This window comes from Zea mays, chromosome 2 (assembly GCF_902167145.1).
Source record: "Zea mays cultivar B73 chromosome 2, Zm-B73-REFERENCE-NAM-5.0, whole genome shotgun sequence".
Taxonomy (NCBI): domain Eukaryota; kingdom Viridiplantae; phylum Streptophyta; class Magnoliopsida; order Poales; family Poaceae; genus Zea; species Zea mays.
The window spans coordinates 30,416,388-30,430,040 of record NC_050097.1 but is presented as its reverse complement, the minus strand read 5'-3'; the positions used below and the strand labels follow the sequence as shown (position 1 = coordinate 30,430,040).

The following is a 13,653-nucleotide window of genomic DNA, read 5'->3' as shown; positions in this document are numbered from 1 at the left end:
TATGCTCTGTCCCTGCTCCCTAGTGTTAATTAATGATACTAGTAGCCTAGCACTACACGTACCAGAAATGAAGAGAAGTGGATACGGTAGAGGGGTTGAGATGTTGAGTTCTACGTATGGCAGGAGTTCACCGTACGCGTATACATACTTTTTATACGCCAACGACGAGCGACAAGGACGTGACAACTTATACCAAAAGACGACCAAAAATCTGTGCGGAGAGCTAGGGTTCTCCTACACTGCACGCGGCGGATAACCGGAAGGAATCGCGAATCGCAAGGCAAAAAAGCACCCCTCCATATGCCCCGCTGTCCTATCCGCTCGCCAGTCGCCACCTCCGTTTCGGCATTTTTTTCCCACTCCCACCCACTCCCCCGTCTTCCTCCTCCCGACACACCTCTTTAACTCGCGTCGGCTTCCAAAAAATGCTCCAGCTATAATTTAATCCAGACGAGGAATCGCCTCGCCCGGGATCTCTCCCCCCCCGCGAATCCCCAGGCCCGCTCGCCGACAGGACCCCGCGATCGGCTCCAGCGTGAGCTTGACTTGCGTTGCGGCGGGGACGTCGCCGACGCTCGGCACGGGGCTCGTCGGTTCGGCGGTCGCTTTAGGCTCGGGCCCCGTCGAGGCCAGCGGTGCCGGGGCAATGCGGTCAGTTCGTGGAGCTGTTTGAGGCGCTTGGCTGGGATCTGAGGGTGCCAGCGTGCCAGGTAGGGGAAGCAAGCGAGCTCTCTGTCGGTGGGGGAGCTGCTGGTGGTTGTAAGTGTAGAGCGCGCGTTTGGCTGACAGAATGGAGCACGTAGTCGGGGGCAAGTTCAAGCTCGGGAAGAAGATCGGGAGTGGATCATTTGGGGAACTTTACCTCGGTACGCCCTGTGATGACGGGTCCTTGATTTGTGGAGCTCACTTTTCCTTTTTCTCCGGGTGTGCTTCGTTGTGTTCGTGCTTCTGACTGTGCTTGTTTGATTTGTGTGCAGCCGTGAACGTGCAGAATGGCGAGGAGGTGGCTGTCAAACTGGTATACCACTAACAACTTCCGCATGATTTTAGTGTCCACACTATCCATGTTTTGGTGAGCAGTTCAGTGTTAGGAGTTAACTTTAGTTGGAGTTACTGAAATCTATAGTTAGCCTAATCGCTTGCTACCCACCTTGCAAGCATTATTGCATATTAGGAGCTCGGCAATTACAGCACAAACGTTCCTGTACAGAAAGTCAGAAATGATGTTATCCACATGTGTCTATGCCTCTTGCGACAGAGTTGTCAACAGCGGGACCATTTGGATCCTGTAATCAGCTTCATCCTTGTAAAATGAATCATTTGTTCCACACAATTCTATTCGGGAGACAAGTGTACAAATTTGAGTCAATGAACCTGTAGCACTCCTCGATGCTGAAAAGCAGTCATTAGAAACTAATCTCGTTTGTACTGATTGGACTATTCTTTAAGTTGGGATTAGCTTCTCTGGAGCTATGTTTCGTCAATATATGCTAATTTGAATTAGTGTGTTAGCTGATGATGAATGTTGCTCCAAGGCTGTAATATCAACAGTGGCATATCAAACAATATTTTTGGCACAGATATATCCAGTGCAACTTCCTAAGATGATTGAAATTGTTTGCCATAGTTGCTATTAGGAATTCTGGACTGCTTGCTCACCATATGTTTTGTGCGTATATGACTTCTTATTAGGAATCAGTCACATCACGACATCCACAGCTTCACTATGAATCAAAACTATACATGCTTTTGCAGGGTGGAAGTAAGTGCAACCACAGTAGGATTTGGTTAGCCAATTACACTGGTATTTTACTGATTTGTTTCTTTTCTGTCCTGATTTGCAGCTGGGATTCCACATCTTAAGTGGTTCGGGGTGGAGGGGCAGTACAATGTCATGGTGATTGATCTGCTTGGTCCAAGTCTGGAGGACTTATTTAACTACTGCAGCAGAAAGTTCTCCCTTAAAACAGTACTAATGCTTGCTGATCAGATGGTGAGTCTATCCTACTGTTCTACATTTTTCTTGTATCTGTTTTGGACCTGTTGAAACCACATACTGATGTAGTGTCAATAAATTCTTCACTTTGCATTTCCTTGGTCTTTGCAACAAAAATAACATGCCTTGGTGTGGGATACAGATCAGTAGAGTAGAATACATGCACACAAGGGGGTTTCTACATCGTGACATCAAGCCTGATAATTTTCTCATGGGTTTAGGACGTAAAGCAAACCAGGTTTGTGCTACTTCTGCTAACCTCATTAAGAGTCAGTTTTCTTATTGGAAGCATTGTGTGATTGTGTCTACTAATTTGAGCAATGGTAAACCAAAATGAATATGGGACACTTCAAGAATCCCATTATCTGATGTCTAATGATAAAAGTGAAGTTGAATGATGTTACTGATTATGAAATGCCTATTAACTTGCTGGCAAAATTGCCATCTGATGATCTGAAAACAGTTGAGCACACTCCACAGGTATTTGTCATCGACTATGGCCTTGCGAAGAAGTATCGAGATCTCCAAACTCATAAGCACATACCATACAGGTAAAGGAGAATATATGCTATAGAATTATAAAGCTACTTCTAACTTAGCATCCTGAAAGTGGGAGATTATTCAGGTGTACCATCCCAAATAGATCTCATAGTTTTGTGTTTGTATTCCTGTCTACTCAATGTTTTTTATGCCATTGGCATTTTGACATAGTTCACACATACCATAACCTTTTTTGTAATGTACTATGCAACAGCTTGTTAACAGCTTATTACATGACTGGGTTCTTGGTTCTGAACCTATCTGAAAGTTGAATTTTAGATCAATTGTACCTTTTGTCGTGGGCAAAATTTGGTCATTCTTGAAAGGTTAACCTGGTATCTGGCATAATAGGAAGATGTTTTACACTGGTTTTAACCAAAGTGGTCAAGTTTGTTAGTATAAGCAGGCCAGGGGCAGCCAACTATACTCAATGTGAAACATTGTAAAATGCTGCTGTACTGATTAGCATTAGCTTTTCATTTTTGACATGAAAATTCCCTGTTCCATTTTTCTCCTAGAGGTTCTTTTTTTTGTTCTAAGCTTCTACCCAGGCTTACTTTATGTGTGTTATTATTTTAAAAGCTAATACATTTTGTTTGTGGTGCCACAGGGAAAACAAAAATCTCACAGGAACAGCACGATATGCCAGTGTAAATACCCATCTTGGAGTTGGTGAGTTTGTGGATTGTAAATACAGATGTGCTACTGTATCATCAGTATCTGAGCATTAAATGAATCTATAGGCCAAAGGGCACAGGGAAGACAAATATTTTCAACAAATAAAAAAACTCTTTAAAAACATGTAACGCTATACTTGAGCTTGTAGTCAATCAGCTGCAGGCTATATTCATCCACAAATCTGAATGCACTTTTTTCATTTCTTTCTAGAGCAAAGCAGAAGAGATGATCTGGAATCTCTTGGTTATGTGCTCATGTATTTCTTAAGAGGAAGGTATGCTATAATTTTTTTTCACTAGGATTTCCTACATTCTTGGGCACCATGCCACCATAACATTTTCTTGTCATTTTGGAACCCCCCAGTCTCCCTTGGCAAGGCCTGAAAGCTGGCACAAAGAAGCAGAAGTATGATAGGATCAGTGAAAAGAAAATGCTGACGCCAGTTGAGGTACTTGATTTTTTAGATTAAGGGACAGTGAAGTGCAAAGCTCACATGATCCCATCACTTATGTGCTGTTCAAACAACATAGTATGCTATCAATTGCCTGTGATAATAACATGCCAAATTTCTAAACAGGTCCTCTGTAAATCATATCCATCAGAGTTTACTGCATACTTTCATTACTGTAGATCACTACGATTCGAAGATAAACCAGATTACTCCTATTTGAAGAGACTCTTCCGTGACTTATTTATCCGCGAGGGTATGGTTAAACATTCGAAATGTATAATTGATGTTCCTTGCACGTCTATTTCTGATGTGGCTTATTCTGGATACTTGCAGGGTACCAACTAGATTATGTATTTGACTGGACCATTATGAAATATCCTCAGTTTAGAGATAAAAGCAAAATTCAGGTACGCACACATGCTATTCATTTCCAGCCCTTCATTAACCGATGCGCTTTTCACTGGGCTGACATTGTGCATTTGTTCTTGGCAACTAGTCTAGCGGCAAGATGAGTGGGTTGGCAGGCCCTTCTGCAGAAAGGACTGATAGAACTGCAGGTCCGCAAATCTTTGAGCTAGGAAATAAGTTGGTGAAAGTTACCGAGTTTTTGTACCAACAAGTGGCACAGCTACATCTCTGACAGATTAGTTTCTGCAGCTGAAGCTTTGTTTAGAAGGACTGGATCTGGTTCTGGTCACAATCGAGAGCACACCAAGCACAGAAGTCTTCTGGAGTCACTGATGCCATCCAAGGTGGTAAGATGTTTTGCTGTTCTGCTGTACACCAGCTAATCAGTCCGCAGTGATTTCAGAAGACCTTACACCGGCTACATACTGTTTTCTGTAGGCTGTTGATTCGGATAAAGCAAGGCCACAATCATCGTCGCGCAACGGGAGCACATCAAGAAGAGCTGTCATTTCATCAAGCAAACCAAGCTCTTCTGGGGATCTAAGCGACCCGAACCGCTTGGGGGGCCGCCTGGCCCCTAGTAGCAGCAGCCGCCCACCGACTGCCCAAAGGGAGATCAGATCCTCGTCTTTGTCAAAAATCGGAAGGTCTTCACATGACGACGCTATCAGGAACCTCGAGCTGCTCTCACTTGGTGCTGACAAGAGAAAATAAGGGAACCGACGAAATGGGCTAGGGTCTGGACTCTGGATGATGACGATGCAGGGCTGAGCAGGCAGCTCCATTATCTGTATGTTGAAAATATTCTTTTCGGAATAAAAGAGATTATATAACTTATGGGATTGTTTCCCGGAGCTGTGCTGCTCCAATCCAATAACCCGCAAGAGTTACGTAGCAAAGCTAAATTATGCTGTCCTAGTAGATCACTGTATATCTGAGGACAGGCGGTGAGACAACGAAGGGGAGTTGATAGCAAGATACACCATTGCAGGAGTTCTATGGCGTTCTGTCTTCTAGGACGCGGGGCGGGGGAGCCTGGAAAAAGTGCAGAGCGCCGCTGCGTATATACAACACGTAGAAATAGGATACCCGTCAGCCGAGTGTTTATTTTATGCGTCTTTATTTGTGCTCTGCTGGAAGGTGAACACGTCTACCCGTTCGGCGTTCACTGAGCTAAAAGTAGTGATCCGTCTTCGACTTCAACCAGAAGCGCAGACTGAAATTCAACACTTAAAATTTTGCAACGGAAAAGGAAAAACAAAAGAAGCCACAAGCAACCCCATTCAACTCTGACTCTGGCCAACACGCGGGAGTACCCAGTGCAGACGGATGGCATGTATCTGAGTCAGCACAATGGCGCTGGATAGACGATTAGACGATATGACGTCTGGGTTAGCCTATGCTTGCCGGTAGCTTCTGAACTGCAAATGCTGTGCATTGCTACGACAAGAAACGCGTCCTAGAATCCCACGCATAGTAATGAAACGAACCACAGCTAGGTATAATACCACCAAATAGAAAATCAACTTACTTAAGATGGAGAATCTTTGTTCTGATAATACCTGTTGTCTTACAAGTATGTTAGTGTATAATGTAACCGATCTCTTCGCCACAAGGTCTTCAATGTCAAATATGATGAGCCCAAAAACGTCCTGTAAAGAGATTGATGTTCAACGTAAAGTATTAGAAAATCCAATGATCTGTCTACATTTGATCCCAATCGTCAATTTCTTTAATAGAGTTCCATGTACGATGCGTGTACACCAGTTGGCGAGAGCATATTTCTGTGAGTCAGGCAGCAGTCCTCTTAAGATACGAACAATATGAATATATGATGGTACTGGAACAGATATAGATGCACTGATGTGTATCTGCATCACTACATATGTCAGCCTATGTTGCAGGTAGATTTTTTGCAGCTACAAATGCTGTGCGTTGCTCCAACAACAAACGCGAACTGTCGCCGCTGTGGTCCACAAAACGTTGGCCACGATATCTTGTTGAACCTGTACCAGAGGAAATTGTTGCATTCAAAGTGAGGCATTAGAAAAAAAAGACAAACGTTTAGCCCCCCTCTAGAATGCAAGATGGTGAGAGCACGGAAAATTGAGAAAGCAAGTCTTTGGATGAAACACAGGAACTTGCATAATAGGAATGCATAATTCTTCTTTCACTACATCTGCCCGGGGTTTATTGTTGTTATATATCATATAAGTAAGTATTAAAATATTTATTTAAATATAATTATTGTTTATTTTCTAAACACTAAAGTACATGTAGTCTAGTGGTTAACTCTAAATTTTTGGAGAAAGGGTGTGAGTTCGAGCACCCGATGCCTATATTAGATTTTTAATATAATATTATATATTAGGTTATCAGTCATAAAAATAATGTTTTGGATGAATCATAGGAAAAATTAGTAGCATTAAAGTAATGATTTGCCTACGCGATAAAAATTTGCAAAGAGGTCCATGCCAATGTTTTGTTTTTCTACGTTCTCCATACGAAATCGACAAGATAGAAAATTTTCGTTCACTTTTCCTTTGGCTCATTCCTACATTTCAAAGATATGAATAAGATTTTCCCTATAAAACTGAAATTCAACATTTTTTCTCTAAAGTCCTTCAATCCAAAGAGACCCTTAGACTTTATTACTTCCTCTGTTCTAATTTATAATTTGATTGATTTTTAGGTTAAGTTTAATTGACTCGTCTAATTGTTTTTCTTTACAAAAGATGAAAAAATTATAGCCACTTAAAGTATATTATATGCCAAGGGAAGAAACGCGAGATTCGTAGACAATATTGTTCTGTTATATTAGAGCATATATAACCTTGAGACATCAGTTCAGTTTTCTAAATATACGAGAGAGCTAAGAGACTATATAATATAATCCTGAGACCCTAAATCATAAATACAAATAAAAGACACATTATATAAAAGTTTTTGTCTTCGCGAAAAAGCTATATTTTGTATTTTTTTAATTAGCCTTTTAAAAACTTTTCGAGAATCTCTATATTAAATAAGGTTGTATATGTCTTTACACCCAACTGGCCCCGCGCCTCGTCACCGCGTCCGCGCGGCGGCGCGAAGGAGCCACTAGCTTACCTCACGGGCGACTCGTCCAGGTCGTCGTCGTACGTCGTCTCGCTTCTAAAAAAAATCAAGTTACCCGGCCCAGCGCTAGAGGGCTAGAGGCTAGACTCTCTTGATCACGAGGTTCCATTCCATGTCAGTGTCAAGTTGTCAACGGAGGTGCTGGCATCTGCCATGTGGCGGAAATGATTCTTCCTGCCCAGCATCTACTTCGGGTGCCAGCTCATCAATTCATCAGCCGTCCACAAACCCGCGGGCGCAACTTCTCGGCACGTACGCAGCTGTGCGCGCGCGCGGGAGGAGTGGCGCCGCACGCAAGGTGTTTGGCGGATTGCCTCTTCCAGATCATCTCCGCCGTGCTGCCTCCTGCCTTAGACAGTCGCATGCCATTGTTGAATGAAGCCCGGCGCGGCTCAACGGCAACCGTTGCTTCCACTTCTGGTAGGCTCTTCATCTTCACGAGAAACGACGAGGAAACTGGTTCGCCGTAGAGTGATCTTTTCTCCCGCGTCCGGCCTCAGCCAGTTGATATTGTCCCAACCTGGCATTTTGCTCCCATTCGATGACTTTTCAAGCCGCAAGCCCACCGAACAACGTGCGCGCGGACGTTTTCTTGGCAAGGCCCGAATCCTTCCAATCCAATCCCCATCCGGGCAACCGTCTGCCGTGTTGCCCCATTCCTGCCATGCACCGCGTGGCGCCTAGCCTCCGCATATGCTTCCTTTATAAGCTTCAAACAACAACTCCCTTTTGCAGATTCCTCGTTCGCCTGCTGCACGCTCACCACTGTACGTCCCCGATGGCTGAAGCCATCAGCGCGACCAGCTCGTGCCTGGAACCCCTGTGCGGTTGTCTGGAAAGCACAGGCGTGTTCGAGGCAGTGGGCCGGGAGGTGGCCGCGTTCCTTCGCATCAAGTCGAATTGTGGCGACCTCGAGAAGGCCCGGGACAGCCTGCGCGCCGTCGAGACGACAGTCAGGGCGCGGGTCACGGCGGAGGAGGACAAGCTGAACGTCTGTGATCCTCAGGTGCAGGCGTGGCTCAAGCGCGTCGACGAGCTTCGCCTGGACACCATCGACGAGGATTACAGCAGTCTGTCGGGGTTCTCTTGCCTCTGCCAGTGCACCGTGCACGCTCGTCGCCGCGCCTCGATCGGCAAGCGTGTTGTGGACGCGCTGGAGGAGGTGAACAAACTGACCGAGGAAGGAAGGCGGTTCAGGACATTTGGGTTCAAGCCACCGCCGAGGGCCGTCAGTCAGTTACCCCAAACTGAGACCGTTGGGTTGGAGCCCATGTTGGCTCGGGTCCATGATTTGCTTGAGAAGGGCGAGTCGAGCATAATTGGTGTGTGGGGTCAAGGAGGCATCGGCAAGACGACTCTCCTGCACGCCTTCAACAATGATCTCGAAATGAAAGACCACCACTACCAGGTACTATTTCGCTTCCTCAGCTCCAAAGCTGCAATTTACTCATCAGAATATACCAGAATCTGTTTATTTGTGTTCCCCTTTTGAATTGCATACATAGGAGTGCTTCAATGATGAACTGAGTGTTGCTTACACTCGTAGTTTATCCAGAATGATATGCAGAACGACCATAAATTAAACTGCAGAACTTTTGAGTTTCAGACTTTCAGTAATGGGAGAGAAATGCAAATGCGGCTGTTCGCGTATAGCCAAACATTTATGACACATGTATAGTACAACTAATATGTTGTTCATGAGTACTGGTTCAAACTGAAGATGTTGCAGCTTCAGATGTAAACTATGGATATTTTATATTTACATGAACTGTGCATATTAGACAGGAAGAAGAAAGTAGCACCATCCTTTTTTACAGCATGAAATGGATGCGACTCTTTTGTGTGTAACAAGTTTTTTTTAGGGTTCCTCTAAAAAAATATTTTGGAACATATGCAATTGTAGAAATATAATAAAGCTGCCTCATTCTCCAGAAATTTTAGCTATTTTTAGTCAGGATTCATAATTCGCCTCTTTATATTGGATACATTACCTATCAGGGGGGAGGGGAAGGTCAATATTTCTATTTTGTATTTCAATCATATCAACAGATTACTTTTGCACTGCTATTCATTTTTATATCTTTCCTTAAATTGTCTATTCCAGGTTGTTATTTTTATTGAAGTATCCAATTCAGAGACACTGAACACAGTGGAGATGCAGCAGACTATCTCCGATAGGCTTAATTTGCCATGGAATGAATCAGAGACAGTTGAGAAACGGGCCAGATTCCTATTGAAGGCACTGGCCAGGAAAAGATTTCTATTGTTACTTGATGACGTAAGGAAGAGATTCCGACTGGAGGATGTCGGTATCCCAACTCCGGACACAAAGAGCAAAAGCAAGCTGATCCTGACATCACGTTTCCAAGAAGTATGCTTCCAGATGGGTGCACAGAGGAGCCGCATTGAAATGAAGGTTTTGGATGATAATGCTGCCTGGAACCTGTTCTTGAGCAAGCTGAGCAACGAGGCTTTTGCAGCAGTTGAGTCACCGAATTTCAACAAGGTTGTTCGGGACCAGGCCAGGAAAATATTCTCCAGTTGTGGAGGTCTACCACTTGCACTCAATGTCATTGGGACTGCTGTGGCAGGGTTGGAAGGACCAAGAGAATGGATTTCAGCTGCTAATGACATCAATATGTTCAGCAATGAAGATGTGGATGAAATGTTTTATCGGCTGAAATACAGCTATGACAGGCTGAAACCCACTCAACAACAGTGCTTTTTGTACTGCACTCTTTTCCCAGAATATGGATCTATTAGTAAGGAACCATTAGTTGATTATTGGCTGGCTGAAGGTTTGCTTCTCAATGATCGTCAAAAGGGTGATCAGATAATTCAGAGCCTTATTTCAGCATGCTTGTTGCAGACCGGTAGCTCATTGTCATCAAAAGTAAAAATGCACCATGTAATCAGGCATATGGGGATTTGGTTGGTTAACAAGACAGATCAAAAGTTTCTCGTTCAAGCAGGGATGGCTTTGGATAGTGCTCCACCAGCAGAAGAGTGGAAGGAATCGACAAGGATCTCCATCATGTCTAATGATATCAAAGAGCTTCCTTTCTCACCGGAATGTGAAAACCTCACTACGTTGTTGATCCAAAATAACCCAAATTTGAACAAGCTGAGTTCAGGGTTTTTCAAGTTTATGCCCTCCTTGAAAGTGCTGGATCTTTCTCACACTGCAATAACAACACTCCCAGAATGTGAGACATTGGTTGCATTACAGCATCTCAATTTGTCACACACACGTATTAGGTTATTACCTGAGCGGCTGTGGTTATTGAAAGAGTTGAGGCATCTGGATCTCAGCGTGACTGCTGAACTCGAAGATACCTTGAACAACTGCTCAAGGTTACTCAATTTAAGAGTTCTTAATCTCTTTCGCAGTCACTATGGTATTAGTGACGTCAACGACCTGAATCTGGATTCCCTGAAGGCACTGATGTTCCTTGGAATCACTATTTATACAGAGAAGGTGTTAAAGAAACTGAACAAGACTAGTCCTTTGGCAAAGTCAACATATCGTCTGCATCTTAAGTACTGTAGAGAAATGCAGTCGATCAAAATCTCCGATCTCGACCACTTGGTGCAACTCGAGGAGCTGTATGTCGAATCATGCTATAATCTAAACACTCTTGTTGCTGATACCGAGCTGACTGCATCAGATTCAGGCCTGCAGCTCCTCACCCTCTCAGTTCTTCCTGTGCTGGAGAACGTCATTGTTGCACCAACGCCCCACCATTTTCAGCACATCCGCAAATTGACCATTTCGAGTTGCCCCAAGTTGAAGAACATCACATGGGTCCTAAAACTTGAAATGCTCGAGAGGCTCGTCATAACCCATTGTGATGGGTTGCTGAAGATTGTTGAAGAAGACAGCGGTGATGAGGCAGAGACAACAATGCTGGGTCAGGGTCATCCTTCTGAAGAACAGGAAGATAAACGGATTGATGGTGGTCAAAGTGTGTGCAAGAGCGATGACAATGCGCATGCTGAGCTCCTGAACCTGAGATCAATCGTGCTGACTGATGTCAAGAGCCTGAGAAGTATCTGCAAGCCAAGAAATTTTCCCAGCCTCGAGACCATCCGGGTGGAGGATTGCCCGAATCTGAGAAGCATCCCACTGAGCAGCACGTACAACTGTGGGAAACTGAAGCAGGTGTGCGGTTCAGTTGAATGGTGGGAGAAACTGGAGTGGGAGGACAAGGAGGGCAAGGAGAGCAAGTTCTTCATTCCAATCTGACAGGCCCCTCCGTTCAGCTGTTCTCGGCGGTTGCTGTGTCAGTTGGCAGGAAGCTTCGTTCAATGCTGCCACGAATAAGCGGTTCGGAATCTGTATATGCGACGAGTTGTTTCTTTTACAGGTAGTCTGTGTATATTGCTTGTGTTCACAAACCTGTACATGATATGATTCATTCATGTATTGCTGTAAATGCGATCAATAAAATTCCATTTGTCTACTTGGATAAAAAATAGTCCTCTATGACCACTTCACAACTGTTTGATGCTCATCGGGTTCAACCAAATGTACTGTTCACCAGTTGTCCCTCACTGCAATTGGCTCACTGTCAGGTGGGCCTGATTTCAACCTGGTTCACCTGCCAGTGACACAACTGGAGAGGAACCACCACTCGCACCGCGGCAGCTTGCCGAAGACCTCTCTCGGCGCAAACCCCCCGTCAACCGAGAATTTTGTAAGCATGGCACCGCCTACGGCGGGCTTCAGACATTTGGCACCGCCATCGCGATAATTGAAATCATGACATTATAATCCTTCATGGTTTGAACATTTAGTATCCATCCCGCTTAATGGTCATTAGCACATTTGCTCTTCCCGTCGTGCCCTCGCGCTGTTTCGTCCCTGGGCGCCGTCATCCTCTGCCGTTCATGCCGGTCTTCCCTGGGCACCGTCATCCTCTCCACGGTCACACTGGTCTTCTTCTTCTTCAGACTCTCTGTTCTTTCACTGGCCGTCGTCTTCCTCGCGAGATCTCCTTCCTCCCTCTTGCTTCCGAGACTGGTCGTCGGCTCTCGGCTTCCTCCCTCGGCTCTGTTCGGCGCCGGATTCCTCCCTCGGTTTTGTTCGTCGCCAGCGCGCAATGCGGCGCGAGTGCCATGGCATTCCCGGATCTGCGGCAAGCGACGTTCGTTCACCATGCCATTCACCGGATCCAGCGTGCCCAGCTGCGGTAAGTGAGGCTCTGCAGTTCACTAGCCGCCCAGCTTAGCGTCGAGTGTGTAGCATATTGTTTGTGCAGTGTACTAGAGCCGAGCACCCATTTAGCATTCATTTTTTGTGCAGTGTAATATGAATAATACTACGAACGACGAGACAGTCCCCCCATGGATGAAACGACTGCATGCATTGTCGAAGAACAAGAGTGGGCATTGACTTGTAATGGCACAGAGCATACAATGGTTAGTGATTTGAATTTATTGTATGCAATTTAGTAGTTATATATTATATTACAACTATTTTTGGTGAATAGGAGAGTGGCCATGGAATGCATGATATCGATTGGGATTCAATAATGGTAGAAGAAACCAACAACGAAGAAGGAAGAAATGACGTTACTAGTAAACAAGGACTATATTTTCAGCTTGGACTAGATAATCAAGATGATGGAAGGGAAGATGATTCAAGTGCTTACCGTTTTGGAAATAGCAATTCATGTGAAGATAAATTGGGAGCAGACATTCTGTGTTCTGATTCAGTGCTTGATGAAAATAGGACAATATATGATATGAACAATCCAGTTATGGAGCCTGGCAGCTTATATGCAACAATGCACCACTTCAGACTCGCAATTAGACAATACGCCATAAATAAAGAATTTGAGTTTGGAATTGAGGCAACCAATAAGACTAGATTTAGAGGGTATTGTAAAGGGCCAGATTGCCCTTGGAGCATTCATGCTAGACCGGAGAGGAAAGGGGCTCCAACAATTCAAGTAAGCTGAGAATATAGCTGTTTGTACTTTATATGTACCTTTCTATTCGTGGTTATATGCTCACGACACTTTAACTAATTTTCAGGTAATTGTCTTGAATGACAAACATACTTGTACGTCGAGTGGTAGACGTAAGACGACTACACCTACAGGAGCTTGGGTTGCGGCACGTGCGCTTCCTTTACTAATGAAGAAGCCTCATATGGGTGCTAAGGAGCTACAAACTACATTACAGGACACTTTTGGTTGTATAATTGCATATGACACAGTTTGGCATGGAAAAGAGAAAGCTTTGAAGGAATTGTTTGGAAGTTGGGAGGAGAGCTTTCAGCTACTATGGCGTTGGAGAGAAGCAGTTATGCAAAAGTCACTAGATAGTGTCATCGAGCTTGATGTAAAAATGGATGAGGGTCGTCCTTTCTTCAGTCGATTTTTTTGTGCGCTCGGTCCATGCATTTATGGTTTCAAGGGTGGGTGCCGACCATACCTAAGTGTTGACTCCATAGCTC

General features: G+C 44.5%; 2 protein-coding genes across 6 annotated transcripts; both read left to right on the top strand.

Moving 5' to 3' along the window:
• The first annotated feature begins 222 nt into the window (after positions 1-222).
• Positions 223-4,978, top strand: LOC100383522 (putative casein kinase family protein). 4 transcript variants are annotated; one of them, XM_008670217.4, is made up of 14 exons: positions 223-866; positions 978-1,018; positions 1,693-1,762; positions 1,845-1,993; positions 2,139-2,234; positions 2,477-2,547; positions 3,147-3,208; positions 3,425-3,488; positions 3,578-3,662; positions 3,792-3,918; positions 3,999-4,072; positions 4,162-4,222; positions 4,323-4,417; positions 4,512-4,978. In XM_008670217.4, the coding sequence occupies exons 1-14, from the start codon at positions 791-793 to the stop codon at positions 4,785-4,787; spliced, it is 1,347 nt and encodes a 448-aa protein (XP_008668439.1). In that variant the 5' UTR covers positions 223-790; the 3' UTR covers positions 4,788-4,978. The 4 variants fall into 4 exon arrangements, with proteins under 4 accessions (XP_008668439.1, XP_020403500.1, XP_020403501.1 ...); XM_020547911.3 differs by having other exon boundaries at positions 329-866; positions 4,314-4,420; XM_020547912.3 differs by having other exon boundaries at positions 331-866; positions 4,314-4,417.
• Positions 4,979-7,145: 2,167 nt separating this feature from the next.
• On the top strand, positions 7,146-11,666 carry LOC103646229 (disease resistance protein RPS2). Of its 2 annotated transcripts, XM_008670958.4 has the most exons (3): positions 7,146-7,610; positions 7,926-8,598; positions 9,295-11,666. In XM_008670958.4, the coding sequence occupies exons 2-3, from the start codon at positions 7,969-7,971 to the stop codon at positions 11,434-11,436; spliced, it is 2,772 nt and encodes a 923-aa protein (XP_008669180.1). In that variant the 5' UTR covers positions 7,146-7,610; positions 7,926-7,968; the 3' UTR covers positions 11,437-11,666. The 2 variants fall into 2 exon arrangements, with proteins under 2 accessions (XP_008669180.1, XP_008669179.1); XM_008670957.2 differs by having other exon boundaries at positions 7,213-8,598.
• The last annotated feature ends 1,987 nt before the right edge of the window (positions 11,667-13,653 follow it).